Consider the following 15939-nt stretch of genomic DNA (forward strand, 5'->3'; position numbering starts at 1 on the left):
AAAAAAAAGACCTAAAAAGGACATGAATGGATGTATGACATCATAGTCACTATGAAAATGCAAATTAAAACCACAGTGAGATACCACATACTAGAAAAGCTTATTAAAGACTAAGTATGGTGAGGACAGGAGTAATTATAACTCACACAATTCTGGTAGACGATTTTGGAAAAATAGTATGGTATTTTCTTACAAAAAGTATACACTTATGTAACCTATCCATTTCATGCCTAAGTATTTACCCACAAGAAATTAAAGCAAGTATCCATACAAAGATTTACACATAAAATTCATGTTGGGCAGCACCTGTGGTTCAAGGAGTAGAATGCCAGCCCCATATACCAGAGGTGGTGGGTTCAAACCCAGCCCCAGCCAAAAACTGCAAAAAATAAAATTCATATTAACTTACATAAGCCAAGAGCTATAAACAACCCAAATGCCCCCCCTTTTTTTTTGAGACAAAGTCACACTTGGTCGCCCTCAGTAGAGTGCTGTAGTGTCACAGCTCACAGCAACCTCCAGCTCTTGGGCTTAGGCAATTCTCTTGCCTCAGCCTCTCAAGTAGCTGGGACTACAGGCGCCTGCCACAATGCCCAGCTATTTTTTTGTTGCAGTTTGGCTGGGGCTGAATTTGAACCTCCCACCCTCAGTATGTGGGGCTGGCACCTTACTCACTGAGCCATAGGTGCCACCCCCAAATGCCCTTTAAAAGGTGAATGTATACACAAAATGGTACATGCATACTCAGCAATAAATGAGAATGAACTATCGATACCCACAACAGCAGTAAATCTCAGAACTATCTTTAGTTTTGAAAAAAGTTGGACAGATATTCAATTTATGTAAAATTCTATGATCCACTATCGTGACAGCAGATCACTGGTTGCATGAGGATACAGAAGATGCAGGTTCGTCCTATAAGGGTACATGTGAATCTAATTGCAGAATATAAATGTCTTAACACAATAATTACGAAAAAGACATAAAGGCTATGTTAACCAGTAGGATGAAAGTATTTCAAATTGTATACAGAAACAGTATACTGTACCCCATGATAGTATTAATGTATACTGCTATGATTTAATAGAAGAGAGAGAGGGAAAAAAAAGAAGATGCAAGGAAGAATGGGAAGAAGTATTATAAAAGGACATGAAGAAAGAAACTTTTGGGGATAGTGGGTCTGTTTATTACTTGATTGTGGTAGTCTCACAGTTAAATACATATGTCAAAAGCCATAAAGTTGTATACTTTTAAGTATGTACCATTTTATTGTATGTCAGTTCTACCTTAATAAAGCTGTTAAAGAATATTTATAACAATACAAGAGGGTGGCTTGGTGCCCATAGCACAGTGGTTACAGTGGCAGCCACATATATCAAAGTTGGCGAGTCTGAACCCAGCCCAGGCCAGCTAACCAACAATGACAGCTGCAACAAAAAATAGCTGAGTGTTGCGGCGGATGCCTGTAGTGCCAGCTACTTAGGAGGCTGAGGCAAAGGAATCGCTTAGGCTCAAGAGTTTGAGGTTTCTGTGAGCTGTAATGCCATGGCACTCTACTGAGGGCGACATAGTGAGATTCTATCTCAAAAAAAAAAAAAGCAGGAGGGAAAATTGATAACAAAACTTGCTTGATTCATCTGAAACGCCAGAAATAAAAAATTGACATCTAGGCCTGGTATGGTGTCTCACACTTGTAATCCTAGCACCCTGCTAGACTGAATGGGAAGGATCATATGAAGTCAGAAGTTCAAGATCAGCCTAAACAAGAGCAAGACTCCCATCTCTACAAAAAATAGGAAATTAGCCATGGTGACACATGCCTGTAGTTAGGCCACTTGGGAGGCTGAGGCAAGAAGATCACTTTAGCCCAGGATTTGGAGGCTGCAATGAGCTATGATGATGCTCCTGCACTCTAGCCCAGGTCATAGAGTACCTGTTTTATGTCTCAAAAACATAAGAAAAAAAAAAAAGGAAACTGACACCTAAACAATACTGATTCTTCCAATTCATGCACATGATATATATCCTTTTATGTAGGTCTTCCTTCAGTTTTTCCTAGCAGTTTAATAATTTTTGCTATAGAGGTCTTAAACATTTTTTAAAGCATGTTTAAAAATTTGTTCCTAAGGGGCAGTGCTTGTGGCTCAAAGGAGTAGGGCGCTGGGCCCCATATGCCGGAGGTGGCGGGTTCAAACCCAGCCAGCCCTGGCCAAAAACTACAAAAAAAAAAAAGAATTTGTTCCTAAGTATTTTATATTTATTTTTATGATAAAGGAACTGGTGTTTTGTTCTTGTTTTTAATTTCATTTTCCAGTTGTTTGCTACTGATACAGACATACAACTGATTGCTACATAATGACATGAACTTGCTTATTTGTTTAAGAGTCTTTTTTTTTTTTTTTTTTTGTAGAGACAGAGTCTCACTTTATCACCCTCTGTAGAGTGCCATAGCGTCACACAGCTGACAGCAACCTCCAACTGCTGGGTTTAGGTGATTCTCTTGCCTCAGCCTCCCGAGTAGCTGGGACTACAAGTGCCCGCCACAACGCCCAGCTATTTTTTTGTTGCAGTTCAGCTGGGGCCGGGTTTGAACCCATCAGCCTTGGTATATGGGGCTGGCGCCCTACTCAACTGAGCCACAGGTGCCTCCCTGAACTTGCTTATTTGTTAGTTCTAGTAGTTTTTAGTTAATTCTTTAGCAGTTTTTACATAAACAATTGTGTCATAAGCATCTAGGAGTCATTTTACTTTCTCCTTCCTAAACCTTATACTTATTTTTTTCTTGCCATGCTGTGTTAGCTAAGATCTCTAGTACAATGCTGGACAGAAGAGATGAAATCAGATACCCTTGTCTTTTTTTTTTTTTTGAGACAGAGTCTTACTTTGTCACCCTGGTAGAGTGCTGTGGCATCACAGCTCACAGCAAACTCAAACTCTTGGGCTTAAGCAATTCTGTCATCGCAGCCTCCCAAGTAGCTGGGACTGCCTGGCTCTTTTTAGAGATGGGGTCTCACTCTTGCTCAGGCTGGTCTTAAAATCCTGAGCTCAGGCAACCCAACCATCTCAGCCTCCCAGAGTGCTAGGATTATAGGCGTGAGCCACTGCTGATCAGATATCCTTATCTTGTTCTCAGTTTTAGAAGCAAATATTTGTCATTTATCAGTAATTATGTGTTATAGGTTTAAAAATATATATTTAGTAAGGTAAAATTTACATAGCTTACAATTCACTTATATATTTATCATTATTTTTTTTTAGAGACAGAGTTTCACTTTATTATTGTTGGTAGAGTGTTGTGGCATCACAGGTCACAGCAACCTCCAACTCCTTTTTTTTTTTTTTGTCCAAGGCTGTGTTTGAATCCGCCACCTCTGGCATATGGGGCCGGCGCCCTACTCCTTTAACCCACAGGCCCACTACCTCCAACTCCTGGGCTTAGGCGATTCTCTTGCCTCAGCCTCTCGAGTAGCTGGGACTACAGGTGCCCACCACAATGCCACAACGGTGGCTATCAAGTCATTTATTTAAAGTATACAATTTAGCCATGTGCATTATTGTACCTCACTGCAACCTCCAACTCCTGGACTCAAGTGACCCTTCTCCCTCAGCTTCCTGAGTAGCTGGGACTACAGGCACACACATCACACTAGGCTAATTTTTCTATTTTTTTGTAGAGATCGCGTCTCACTCTTGCTCAGGCTGGTCTCAAACACCTGAGCTTAAGTAGTCCTCCTGCCTTGGCCTTCCAGAGTGCTAGGATTACAGGCGTGAGCCACCGCGCCCCACCTAAGGTTCATCCGTGTTATGGATCAGTACTTCACTCCTTTTTATTTGTTTATCCATCAGTTGATGGGTATGTGAATCATTCTTTTTAGCTATTATGAATAATGCTGTTATGAACATTCAATTATAAGTTTTGTGTAAACATATTTTTCTTGGGCATCTACCTAGGATTGGAATTGCTGGGTCATATGATAACTCGGGGCGGTGTTTTCCTTTTATGATAGACTTTATTTTTTCAGAACTATTTTAGATTTACAGAAAGGTTGAGAAGAGAGTTTTCATATACCCTACATCTAGATTTAATATAATTAAATCTTACATTAGTATGGTACATTTGTTAAAATTACTGAGCCAATATTGATACTTTTGTTTTCTAAAAGACTGGGGTCTTTCTATGTCCCCCAGGCTAGAGTTCAGGTTACTTGCAGGAGCCATCATGGCACTCTACAGCCTTGAATTCCTGGGCCCAAGGAGTCCTCCTGCCTTAGTCTTCCAAGTAGCTGGCAGGACATAGGCATGGTATCACACCTGGGTCAACATTGATACGTTAACATCAACAAAAGTCCATTCTTTAGTTAGGTTTCCTTAGTTTTTTTTTTTTTTTTTTTTTTTTCTGAGACAGAGCCTCAAGCTGTCCCCCTGGGTAGAGTGCCATGGCTTCACTGCTCACAGCAATCTCCAACTCCTAAGCTCAAGTGAGTCTCCTGCCTCAGCCTCCCAAGTAGCTGGGACCACAGGCGCCCACCACAACGCCCGGCTATTTTTTTGTTTGCAGCCATTATTGTTGTTTGGTGGGCCCGGGCTGGGGATTCAAACCCACCACCTTAGGTGTATGTGGCTGGTGCCTTAGCCACTTGAGCCACAGGCACTGAGCCAGGTTTCCTTAGTTTTTTAACCTCACAGCCTCTTTCTGTTCCAGGATCTTATCTAGGATAACACATTCCATTTAATTATACGACTCTATAGACTCCTCTTGGCTGTAACAATTCCTCAGATTTTCATTGTTTTTTTATGAGCTTAACAGTTTTGAGTAATACTGGTAGTTTGTAGGATACCCCTCTATTGGAATTGGTATTTTTTCTCATGATTAGACTGAGGTTATTTGGGGAGGAAGACGAGAGGTGCAGTGCCATTTTTATCACTTCTTATCAAGGACACATTATCAACATAATTTATCATCAGCTGGCTTAGGCAGTGTTTGTCAGGTTTCTCCAGTCTAAAGTTGCTTTCCTCCCCCCTCCAGCATTTCTGTATGTATTCTGTGAAGAAATCCCTCTGTGCAGCCCATACATAGGAGTAAGGATTTGTGCTCCTTCAGGAGTGAATACCTACATAAATTGGAATTCTGCAAGGGACATTTGTCTCTTCTCCCTACTTTTCTATTTGTTCGGTCATTTATGGACTCAAGGGTATTTATTTTACACTTTGGATTGTAATCTAATACTGCTTTATTTCGTTGTCCAAGTGATTCCAGCTTTGGTGTTGATAACTCAGCTCTTTTGACACTTTGACATACCCCCATCAATGTGGAATTGTTTTGTTTGTTTTGAGTACTTGCTTACTTTATGGCATTACAGGATGTTCCAAGCTTATCTAGGATATTTCCTGACCCAGTCATAGAATCAGCCATTTCTCCACAGGGTCCCTGGTTTCTTTTTTCTTTCTTTTTTTTTGCAGTTTTTGGCCAGGGCCGGGTTTGAACCCACCACCTCCAGTATATGGGGCCAGCACCTTACTCCTTTCAGCTACAGGTGCTGCCCCAGGTCCCTGGTTTCTTTACTTGGAGAACTGGTATTAGAAATCAAGATGTAAAACAAAGCCTGTGTACACCCTAACATTTATATAGGTAACTGTCACTCTGTATATTAAGCTAGACTTGAGTTCATACAGATGTCAACTCTTACCCATTACACACAAATCATTCTAGCCTCTTCTTGCTTACCTGTAAATTCCCACTCCACCAGTGAGAAACCTGGCTCCCAGTTGCTCTAAGGATTCCATTGTGCATCTTTGACTTATATCGGCAAATAGTGCTATTTCACATAGGGTACAGGAGACTTATCAAAGTATAAATACTGTTTTCCTATCCTCCCTGCCTTCTGTTTTTTGTGATTCATCCAAAATTATGCTTATACTTATGGAGACTTAATTCTCAGTGTTGAATATTATTCCATTTTGTGAACATAGGTGGAATCCATCCTTCTATAATTTGTTTCTAGTGATACCATGAACACTTTCATACCTACTTTTTGGTGAACATTAGTTTACATTTCTGTTGGGTGTATCCTTGGAGTAAAATTGATTGGTATACATATATTTGGCTTTACCAATTGGTTGCCAAGGCAACTGTACCAGTTTTTACTCATTACAGCAATGTATGACATACTCAGTCTTTCCATGTCAGTATTTAATGTTATCTATCTATCTATCTATATATATATATATATATATATTTTTTTTTTTTTAGACAGAGCCTCAAGCTGTCCCCCTGGTTAGAGTGCTGTGGCATCACAGCTCACAGCAACCTCAAACTCCTGGGCCCAAGCTATCCTTTTGCCTTAGCCTCCCAAGTAGCTGGGACTACAAGCACCCACCACAACGCCCAGCTGTTTTTTGGCCCAGGCTGGATTCGAACCTGCCAGCTCTGGCGTATGTGTCTGGTGCCCTAGCTGCCTGAGCTACAGGCGCTGAGCCTAATGTTATCTTTTTCATCTTAGCCATTTAAGTGTGCATGTAGAACTTCATATTTTAATTTGGAACTTTTTTAAAAAACACTGCTGACCAGACAAACAGATATGTGGGCAAGAGGTGGTGCCTGGGCCACTTCCAGATTAGACTATGTTGTCTCTGAGGATTAATATGTATCTTACTATGTGTGTGAATAATTTAAAAATTATCTACTGGGCAGCTGGGAGAATAAAATATTCATAACAACAGTCCTACTAGTGGAGATATTTTGAAGCAAACTGCATCTGAAGCATCTATTTGCACTTATTGCTCTGTTCAGTAGGGTGAGAGGAAAGTTCCATGGGAAAACTGTAGAGATGTTTTGGGGGAAAACCTAAACAGAAGACAGATGAATGAGGTGAGGAAGTAGGAACCTCTGCAGGTAGACCCTAAACCTATCCCCTTGTGGGAGGAGTAATTTCATTTTATTTCTTTCTTTTCCCAACCATTTCTAGGAAGTCTGATCTACGTCTTTGTTTTTTTGATGCACATGTCTCGTGATAGGGCTGGGATGACATGTAAAGTGTAACTATCCCACATTGATCCCTTCCATGGTGTCCAGGTAGAGGGAACAGGCACCCATTTAGGAGAATATTGCCAAGATTTTCAAACAGTGATCAGTTGGTCTAGCCAGAGTAAGATGTATGGGGAGAGCAGCTGGCCAGTAGAGAAGGCCTTCTTCCTCCTATAATATACAAGGGAAAGGTAAGTCACTTCTAGGAGAGAAGGCTGACATCTGCTTTGTATTTGAAACCCTTTGTATTTGGCACACTTTCCCTGCCTTGGCATATGCTAGTCTCAGTGTGTTGTCTTTCTTCTGCAAGGCTGGTGATCAATCTAGAAAGGGTCAAACCTCTGTACTTCAGGTTTAGGGGAAACAGACTGGGAACATGATTCTTAGAATGGAGTCACCTGGCAACCACTTAAGATGTCTACAAATATCTGCAGGAAGTTTTAGGTTTGCAGAACACTGGGGCTTGAGGTCCAGACGTAAAGCTGGGACCCAAATCGTAGGAATTCTTAGGAGGCAGATCTCAGTTTCAACTGAGGAAGGAGGTCCCACAGACTGAGCTATCCCACAAGGGCAGGAAAGAGAAAGAGTAAACCAGGCTGGGTGCAGTGGCTCACACCTATAATCCTAGCAATTCTGGGAGGCTAAGGCAGGTGGATTGCCTGAAGTCACAGGTTCAAGACCAGCCTGAGCAAGAACAAGACCTCATGTCCAAAAAATAGCCAGACATTGTGGCGAGTGCCTGTAGTCCCAGCTACTCAGATTGGGCAGGGATGGGAGGTGCTGAGGCAAGACAATAGCTTGAGCCCAAGAGTTTGAGGTTGCTGTGAGCGATGATGCTACAGCACTCTACCGAGGGTGACAAAGTTAAAACTCTGTCTCCAAAAAAAAAAAAGAGAAAGAGTGAAATTCCAATTCTTATGGGTGGCAGAAGGCAGTGAAATGGTCCATTAGGTAGGAGAGGCATCAGTTTTAAAAGTACATCTAGAGTCCTTTCCAGATTGATGTTCTGAGTGTAGGATTCTAGTTCTGAGACTGAGTCATATGCTCAGTTTTGAGAACTGCTTACTGCCAGGATGTTCTCTGCAGAACAGACCTTCACTCTCTATAGAATCTCGTCTGGGGGAGGGCTGATGAAGGCAGAGAGGTCTCAGGAGTGGAGTACCTCCCATGAGCTGTGAGCAAGCAGGCAGTGCCTGCACTGCCCCGTTTGCAGAGAGGATTTTGTCTGTTAAACTGTGTAGTCCATGAGGATTGTTTGTCTTTGTGAGTGTGATCTTTCTAATTTCCAAATTTGACTATGTCCTTCTTATGCTTTCAATCTTTTGGAGGCTGTCAGTGGCTGGGAGTATATAGTTCAAGCTATTTCCCTGGCATTCAGGGCCCCTGGTGGTTTGATCTCTCTCCGCCTTTTCACACTGCAGATCTGGCCTCCTCACACAGTGAATACCCAGCATTGACTGACTGAATTCTGCTTTAGTTCTTGTTTCCTTTTCCAGACCATAGTTGGAAGAGCATTTATCTTTTAAGACAGCCTCACTTCCTCCCACACTGCAATCAAAGACTCCTTTGTCTGTGCTGGGAGAGCCTCAGGGGTACCATTTACCATAGCTCTGATAAGACCACTAAGTTGGGCTCGGCGCCTATAGCTCAACCGGCTAAGGCGCCAGCCACGTACACCTAAGGTGGTGGGTTCGAATCCCCAGCCCGGACCCACCAAACAACAATGATGGCTGCAACCAAAAAATAGCCAGGCGTTGTAGCGGGCACCTGTGGTCCCAGCTGCTTGGGAGGCGGAGGCAGGAGACTCGCTTGAGCCCAGGAGTTGGAGGTTGCTGTGAGCTGTAATGCCACGGCACTCTACCCAGGGGGACAGCTTGAGGCTCTGTCTCAAAAAAAATAAAATAAATAAAATAAAATAAAATTTAAAAAAAGACCACTAAGTTGTCATAGTCTGTGCCCATAACTGAGGCATGCGGACAGACAGACACACCCACACACATACACACACACATGGCTCCTCCAGATTCATTCATCATCCAGTACATACCAGTAGCTGCCCACAAAAACTTCTCAGGAAATGATTTACTAAAAGAAAAGAGAGATTTGTGCTATACAGTTGACCCACTTTGAACAGTCCTGGTCTCTTCTCTGGGAATTGTTTCCCTGCCAGATAATGAGCCACATAGAATTTTAGTGCAGAAGCAGTGAGCTGTGGGAGACAAGGTCAAGTGGCCTGCATTTCAATCTAGATTCTGACACAGCATGTATGACCTTGGACAATTTGCTTTCCCTCTCTCCATCTGTTTCCTTGTAGGTAAAATAAGGATTTTAACACCTGGCCTGTGAGGTTGCCATGAAGATAAAGCTGGTAGCTCCATGGGGGGTGGGGGGTGGGGGTCAGTGAATGCCTCCAGCTCTGTCTGATCTCAAATACTCTGCTCAGCCAGTTCCCTACTTTGCTTACATTCCTGGGAAGGACTCTGGATGGCTTGGGCTCTTTGTAAATACTAAAGTGATTCACTAAAAGCCCTGAGACTGAGCCCTAGAGAGTAGGCTCAGAGGAAGGGTCATTCTCAGAGTCAAACTCAGGAATGTCCCTGCAGGGGCACCCTCTAATGATATGTCTTAATGAGGATGCCACTAAAGGATGGAGAGGGTAACTGGGTACCTTTTAAAAAATTAAGGCTGATGTTCCAAGGCATGGCTGGGTTCCAAGACACTCAGGGTGTGTGACTTTTTTGTGTGTGTGACACAGTCTTACTTCGTCACCCTCGGTAGAGTGCCATGGTGTCACAGCTCACAACAACTTCAAACTCTTGGGCTCAAGTGATTCTTTTGCCTCAGCCTCCCGAGTAGCTGGGACTACAGGTGCCGGCCACAACACCTGGCTATTTTTGGAGATGAGGTCTTGCTTTTGCTCAGGCTGGTCTTGAACTCGTGAGCTCAGGCAATCCACCACACCCGGCCCAGGGTGTGTGACTTCTGCACATGCTGACAGACCTTGGGCTTCCTAAGAGTTTCTTTCTTGTATCCATGCTTTTGCTTATACTGGCGCTACTCACTAGCCTGGCCCATCCACCACCTCTCCTTAGCATGCAACTCGCTGTAAAATGCGACAGGTCCCTGAACTTCACAGTGCTCTCAAGCCTCTGCTTGTGCCATTTCTTCCGTCTCTTCTGTGTGAGAAGCTCTCCCACTCTTCTCAGACTGGCAAACTTCTACTCATCCTTCAAGGCTCAGACTAAATTTCCACTTTCCTTCTCTCCCATTCCCTTGACAGAGTACCTCCTCTTAAGAGCTCCCATCACACCACATTCCTGTCTTATCTCATGGAATTACTGCTGTTTATTTGCTCCCTAAGTTTGTGTCTCTGGAAGTATGGCTGAGGTGGACACCTGACATTTTGCCAGCAGGCCCTCATCTATTCACCCTACTTCTGGGAACAGTGTCCTAAATTTCCTTTGGGCTGTGACACTATCCCTTCCATAAACCCTGTTATTTTATTTTTTTAGAGACAGAGTCTCACTTCGTTGCCCTCAGTAGAGTGCTGTGCCATCATAGCTCACAGCAATTATCTTGCCTCAGCCTCCTGAGTAGTAACAGGTACCTAATACAATGCCCAGCTATTATTTTGTTGCAATTTGGCTAGGGCCGGGTTCGAACCTGCCACCCTCGGTATATGGGGCCAGCGCCTTACTCACTGAGCCACAGGCGCCACCCAAACCCTGTTATTTTAGACCATCCTTTTCTACATCACTGTGAGTAATTCAGGATTGGCCACCGGACTCAATTTAGTCTGATGCCCACCAGGCTGAGGACTTCTATTCATACTATTGGAGGATAAATTCTTTTGGTTGGATTTAAACTCAGGAAGGTATTAGTCTGGAGTTACTGAACACTTTAGCCTGGAATGAGTCATCCCAGTGACCATAAAGATGAAAATGAAGTCTTAGTGATACTGTTTGAGCCCCTGGACCACATAGTTCTTGGACTTCTCAGTTATGTGGCCCAGTGTTTTCCCTTCTTTGGCTTAAATCAGTTTGAGGAGGGCTTTCTGTTCCTTGTAACCTCAAGAGGCCTGTGTTTCCTTCCCTGGCTACCTGGTCTCCATTAGAACAATTCATTGATTCAGCTCTAGAAGGATAAAAACCTACTGGAAAAAACCTCAATACAGGACTTTCAGAAAGCAGGCAGGGCCTGGCTGACAATAGAGACAATAGAGTTCATCAGCTCAGACAATAGAGAGCTGAGGGATGGTCAGCTTCAACCTGGCACCTTATGGGTATGGAAAGAAAGACCCAGAAAGTTTAAGTGACTTGCCCCAAATTGCTCAGATAACATACTATCACCAGTTCCACCTGACCTCAAAATCTGTACTCTTCTCACTATACCAGAGAAGCCCACTAGTAGATGTGGGGGTTATGGAGATGTCCCAAGGAGACAGGGCGTCCTAGGGGAACAAAGCAAGCCAAAGACAGGGCTAGAGACAACCACATTTTATTAGTCTCTGCAGTAGAACCAATGGAGTCCCCATTTGCAGGGGAACTTTAGTGCGCTACTCTGGCTGCTGGACAGTGGTGTTAGCATTTCTACTGGTGATTGGGATAGGATGGAGGAAGAAACGGAAGAAGACCAAACAGGGAGACTGCATGGCCACATGAAAGCAGGTATATGTGGGGCTTTCCGGGCTAGTACAGGGTAGATCAGGCCCCAGAAAGGAACACTGCCATCTTCCATACATGAAGCAAGTGATAAAGCCTTAAGATGGGACATCACAGCTAGGAACAGGGCGGAGCTCCTGGGATCAGAAAGGTAATTTCTAATGGAGGCAACTTCCTAGGGCTGGCGGTATCAAACACAACTCACCTATCCCCCAATCAGGAGCTGCCAGGTTCAGCTCAATTGTCATGGGTAATAGGAGATCAAGGAAGCTGCTAGTGGGAAGGATGGGGTGTTTGGGTATGGGCATGTGTTAGTATTAAAACAGGCAATATATTCCTTATAGGCACAACTATGAAACTTCCCTCCATAGAAAGTTCACATCTCCCCTTTACTGGCCCAGCAAGCTCCTTAGACTAGGGGCCCACCACAATATGATCCCTGCCTCCACCCCAGCCTCAATAAACTCCCCTTTAATTTCTTGGACATGCCATGATATTCACAGGTCTGTAGACTTGCCAATAACCGTAACCCCAGCCTACCTGCCTCACTCCCTGCCTCCATGTGTCCTTGTCAAAGGACTAATAACTCTGCAGTTTTGTCAAGTGTTTGTTTACTCCTATTTTTCCCACTAGGCCTGGAGCTCCCTGGGGACAGAACAGACAGCCCAACTCATGTTATGTCTCAGGTGCCTGGGGAACTTGAAGTCAAATGAAGTTGTATCTGCTGTGTCCTAGTGTGTCTGAAGAAAATTTATCTCTATTTTCTTTTTCAGATTTCTGGGGTATCTAAGAGTAGATACGAAGATTCTGACCAATGTTTGTGCCTGGGATCATAGCTTCTTCCATGGGGGAGTGAGGGTAGATAGTGGGAGGAATAGTCCAAGCCCAGAAAGATCTAATGAGAGGGAAGGGCCAAAATGAGAGAGGGCTTGGATGGTGGAGGGTGGAGGGCGAAGGGTGGGGTCCAGGAGGAAGAGGGCTCTAGCAGTCTATGTGCGGGGTCCAGTGCTCCTAGTCCTAGGGCTCAGAACCAGCAGGGCGACCACATAAGCGAGCCGAGTGCCGCACCAGTGGCGGCTCCCGCCAGCATGCCCATGGCCAGCGGGGCGCCTGAGCTGTAGCAGGGATCCTCTCGCACTATCACGTGTGTCACGCCGGGGCCTGCGGAGAAAGCCCATGAGGGTCAGAGACTTAGGAAGAGGAAGCACAGCAATCTTCATTCCCTTCCTGTGTGACTCTAACCCAACGCACTGTCAAGCACCAAGCCCACTCTCCTGCTCCCCAATCGGAGAAACAGACCTTGACGTGGGGGGCTCCAGCCCATACCTTATAGGTCTTAGATCTGCTGCGGATGTTCAAGCACCGTGGGGTTAGGGTGGAGTCGCAAGGAACCCCTGGTGTCTGTAAGCACCACCATGCACCTGATGGGCCCTCCCTACTGCCAGCCCCTGGAGCCAGAAGGTGGCCGTTCCCATTTCACCACCAGGGGGCGCTAAGGGCTCAGGAATGGGTACGGCCGAGCCCAGCTGCTGAGCAGGGGCGGGCCTGGAGGACAGGTCAGCTCAGGTCTCAGGGCTATTCTGTGTCTTGGGATGGGAGGGGCTTGCGGAGGGTATTGTCTGGAAAAACCCATGAACACTTTAAAAGGGTATGGCCCTGGCTCGGCGCCTATAGCTCAACCGGCTAGGGCGCCAGCCACGTACACCTAAGGTGGCGGGTTCGAATCCCCAGCCTGGACCCGCCAAACAACAATGACGGCTGCAACCAAAAAATAGCCGGGCGTTGTGGCGGGCGCCTGTGGTCCCAGCTACCTGGGAGGCGGAGGCAGGAGACTCGCTTGAGCCCAGGAGTTGGAGGTTGCTGTGAGCTGTAATGCCACGGCACTCTGCCCAGGGGGACAGCTTGAGGCTCTGTCTCAAAAAAAAAAAAAAAAAAAAAAAAGGGTATGGCCCTGATGCCAGACTGGGGCAAGTTGCAGGACAGGCCTGCCCAGGACTTACCTGCATAGGGTGGTCCGTAGTAGCTGCGGACGTATGTGGCCTCGTGTGCATTGGGGGGCACCACCTCGTAGTAATCCTGGTATGGACTGTAGACGCGCACCTGGGGAATCCAACCAGGTTAGGTGCCCAGGAACTCCCTGGCTCTGGTTTGGTCCCCTACCTCCCACACACTATTCAGGTCTCCCTGGGCCCCATGGAGACTTCTCTCCAAGGTAGGAGCAAGCTCCTGGAGAAAGGTCCTGCCTTCCTCACAAGGCCCATGGTCCTTGTCCTCTAAAACTTCAGCCCCTACATCCATCTCCCAGTGACACCCATTCTCCTACCCTAGCCTCCTACCCAGCTCAAAACATTCTCCTAACATCCCTTCATAGATAGAATATTTGCTAGCAGCTCTACAATGATCCCACTTGGAGAAAGCCATCTTCTAGTCACAGAGAGAGGAACATGGCCAAGCCCGAGCCCCAGGAAATAAAAGGGGTTGAGGATGAAGGAAGGGTAGGGATGGGAAGTAACTAAAGCACAGTTGTCAGGTGTCCTTAAACAACCGGATACATTCTGAGAAATGCCTTCTTAGACACTTTTGTCATGCAAACATCATAGAGTGTACTTACTACACACCTAGGAAATACGGTCTAGCCTATTGTTTCTAGGCTACAAACCTGTACAGCCCATAACTGTACTGAATACTGTAGGCAGTTGTAACATAGTGGGAAGTATTTGTCTATCTAAACATACCTAAACAGAGAAGGTAACGTACTGTACCACAATGTTATGATGGCTACAGTGACTAAGAAATAGGAATTTTTCAGCTCCATTATAATCTCATGTGGCTTCCATCATATACACAGTCTGTCTTTAACCAAAACATCATTATGCTGTGCAGGCTGTAACTATTATCGAGCATCCACTATGCACCAGGTCCTGAGGGAAGTGTTCACATGTTACCACCTCTAGTAATCCTTAAGGCAGGTGTTATTATCTCCAAGATACCACAGAGCTGGAGACTGAGGCTCAGAGAATGGTCAATGTTCTCTCCAGAACACATTCCCTGCCCTCCCCTCTCTCCTGTTAGATCTCCAACCCTTCAATGCCTAGTCAAAGGCCACCCACTTCAGAAACCCTCCTACTCTCAGAAAGAATTCTTTCTTCCTCAGTTCTTTGGACTTTGCTTGTGCCTCTTCTTGCTATCCTTTCTTGCTTGGAGAACCCACATGTGAGCTACCTATTGGCAAGTATTCTGATTCATTTGTGTCACCAGCGGACCTAGTGCATAACAAGAACTAATAAATAATAGACCAGGCAAGGTGGCTCACACCTGTAATCCCAGCACTCTGGGAGGCCGAGGCAGGTGGATCACTTGAGTTCATAGGTTCAAGAGTAGCCTGAGCGAGACCCTGTCTCTAAAAACTAGCCAGGCATTGTGGTGGGTGCCTGTAGTCCCAGCTACTTGGGAGGCTGAGGCAAGAGAATCACTTGAACCCAAGAGTTTAAGGTTGCTGTCAGCTATGATGCCACAGCACTCTCCCGGGGGCAAGAAAGTGATACTCTTTAAAAAAAAAAAAAAAAAAAAAAAAAAGAACCAATAAATAGTGCAGAATTAAATGGAAGCACCCAATCCAAACCTCTCATTTTACCCAGGAGGGCATAGATCTGGTGAGGGTACAGTTTCCCCTTCTTTTCTGGATCCTTTATCTTAGTCCTCTTCCTTCTCTCTAACTGGGCTTCACACTTTCCAACTCCCCTTCAAACTCCACTCATCTCAAGGTGATTGCAACATTTCCCCATCCCCCAAACCTGTTCCTCTTCCTGTAAATGCTTTACTCTGTACATGCCACCACCATCCACTCAAACCAAGAAAGCAGGTTGGCCCTCTTGTCTTCATGCACTTGCCTTCCATGTCATATCAGCCACTAGGTCTCATGATTTTATCTTCTAAACATATTCTTCTGTCCAACCCTCTTGGCCAATGCCAAGAAAATAAGCCATTGGTTTTAGTAACTTGGAAGTTGTGAGTGACCTTAAAAAACACTTTCACAGGAGTGACTGGGAAGAAGCGAAACTACGCAGACAGTTGAGGAATGGTTGAGAGGTGAGGATGGGAATCAACATGTCATGATACCTCTCTCAAGAAGTTTGGCTTTGGCTCGGCACCTATAGCTCAACCGGCTAAGGCGCCAGCCACGTACACCGAAGGTGGCGGGTTCGAATCCCCAGCCCGGACCCGCCAAACAACAATGACGGCTGCAACCAAAAA

At 45.1% G+C, this 15939-nt stretch overlaps 1 protein-coding gene across 2 annotated transcripts in view; it reads right to left on the minus strand.

Moving 5' to 3' along the window:
* Positions 1–12488: 12488 nt before the first annotated feature.
* The window catches only part of PLEKHB1 (pleckstrin homology domain containing B1), a 16066-nt gene continuing 12615 nt past the window's right edge, over positions 12489–15939 (minus strand). The window contains exons 6-7 of one of the 2 annotated variants that reach the window (XM_012813742.2): positions 13686–13785; positions 12489–12846 (exon numbers count right to left, since the gene is read on the minus strand). In XM_012813742.2, coding sequence (XP_012669196.1) covers positions 12710–12846; positions 13686–13785 — 237 coding nt within the window. In that variant the 3' untranslated portion in view covers positions 12489–12709. The remainder of the gene's footprint in view (positions 12847–13685; positions 13786–15939) is intronic. The other variant, XM_003780914.3, reaches the window with a different exon arrangement.

Source organism: Otolemur garnettii, unplaced genomic scaffold (genome assembly GCF_000181295.1).
Source record: "Otolemur garnettii isolate 467f Iridium unplaced genomic scaffold, OtoGar3 scaffold00001, whole genome shotgun sequence".
Classification (NCBI taxonomy): domain Eukaryota; kingdom Metazoa; phylum Chordata; class Mammalia; order Primates; family Galagidae; genus Otolemur; species Otolemur garnettii.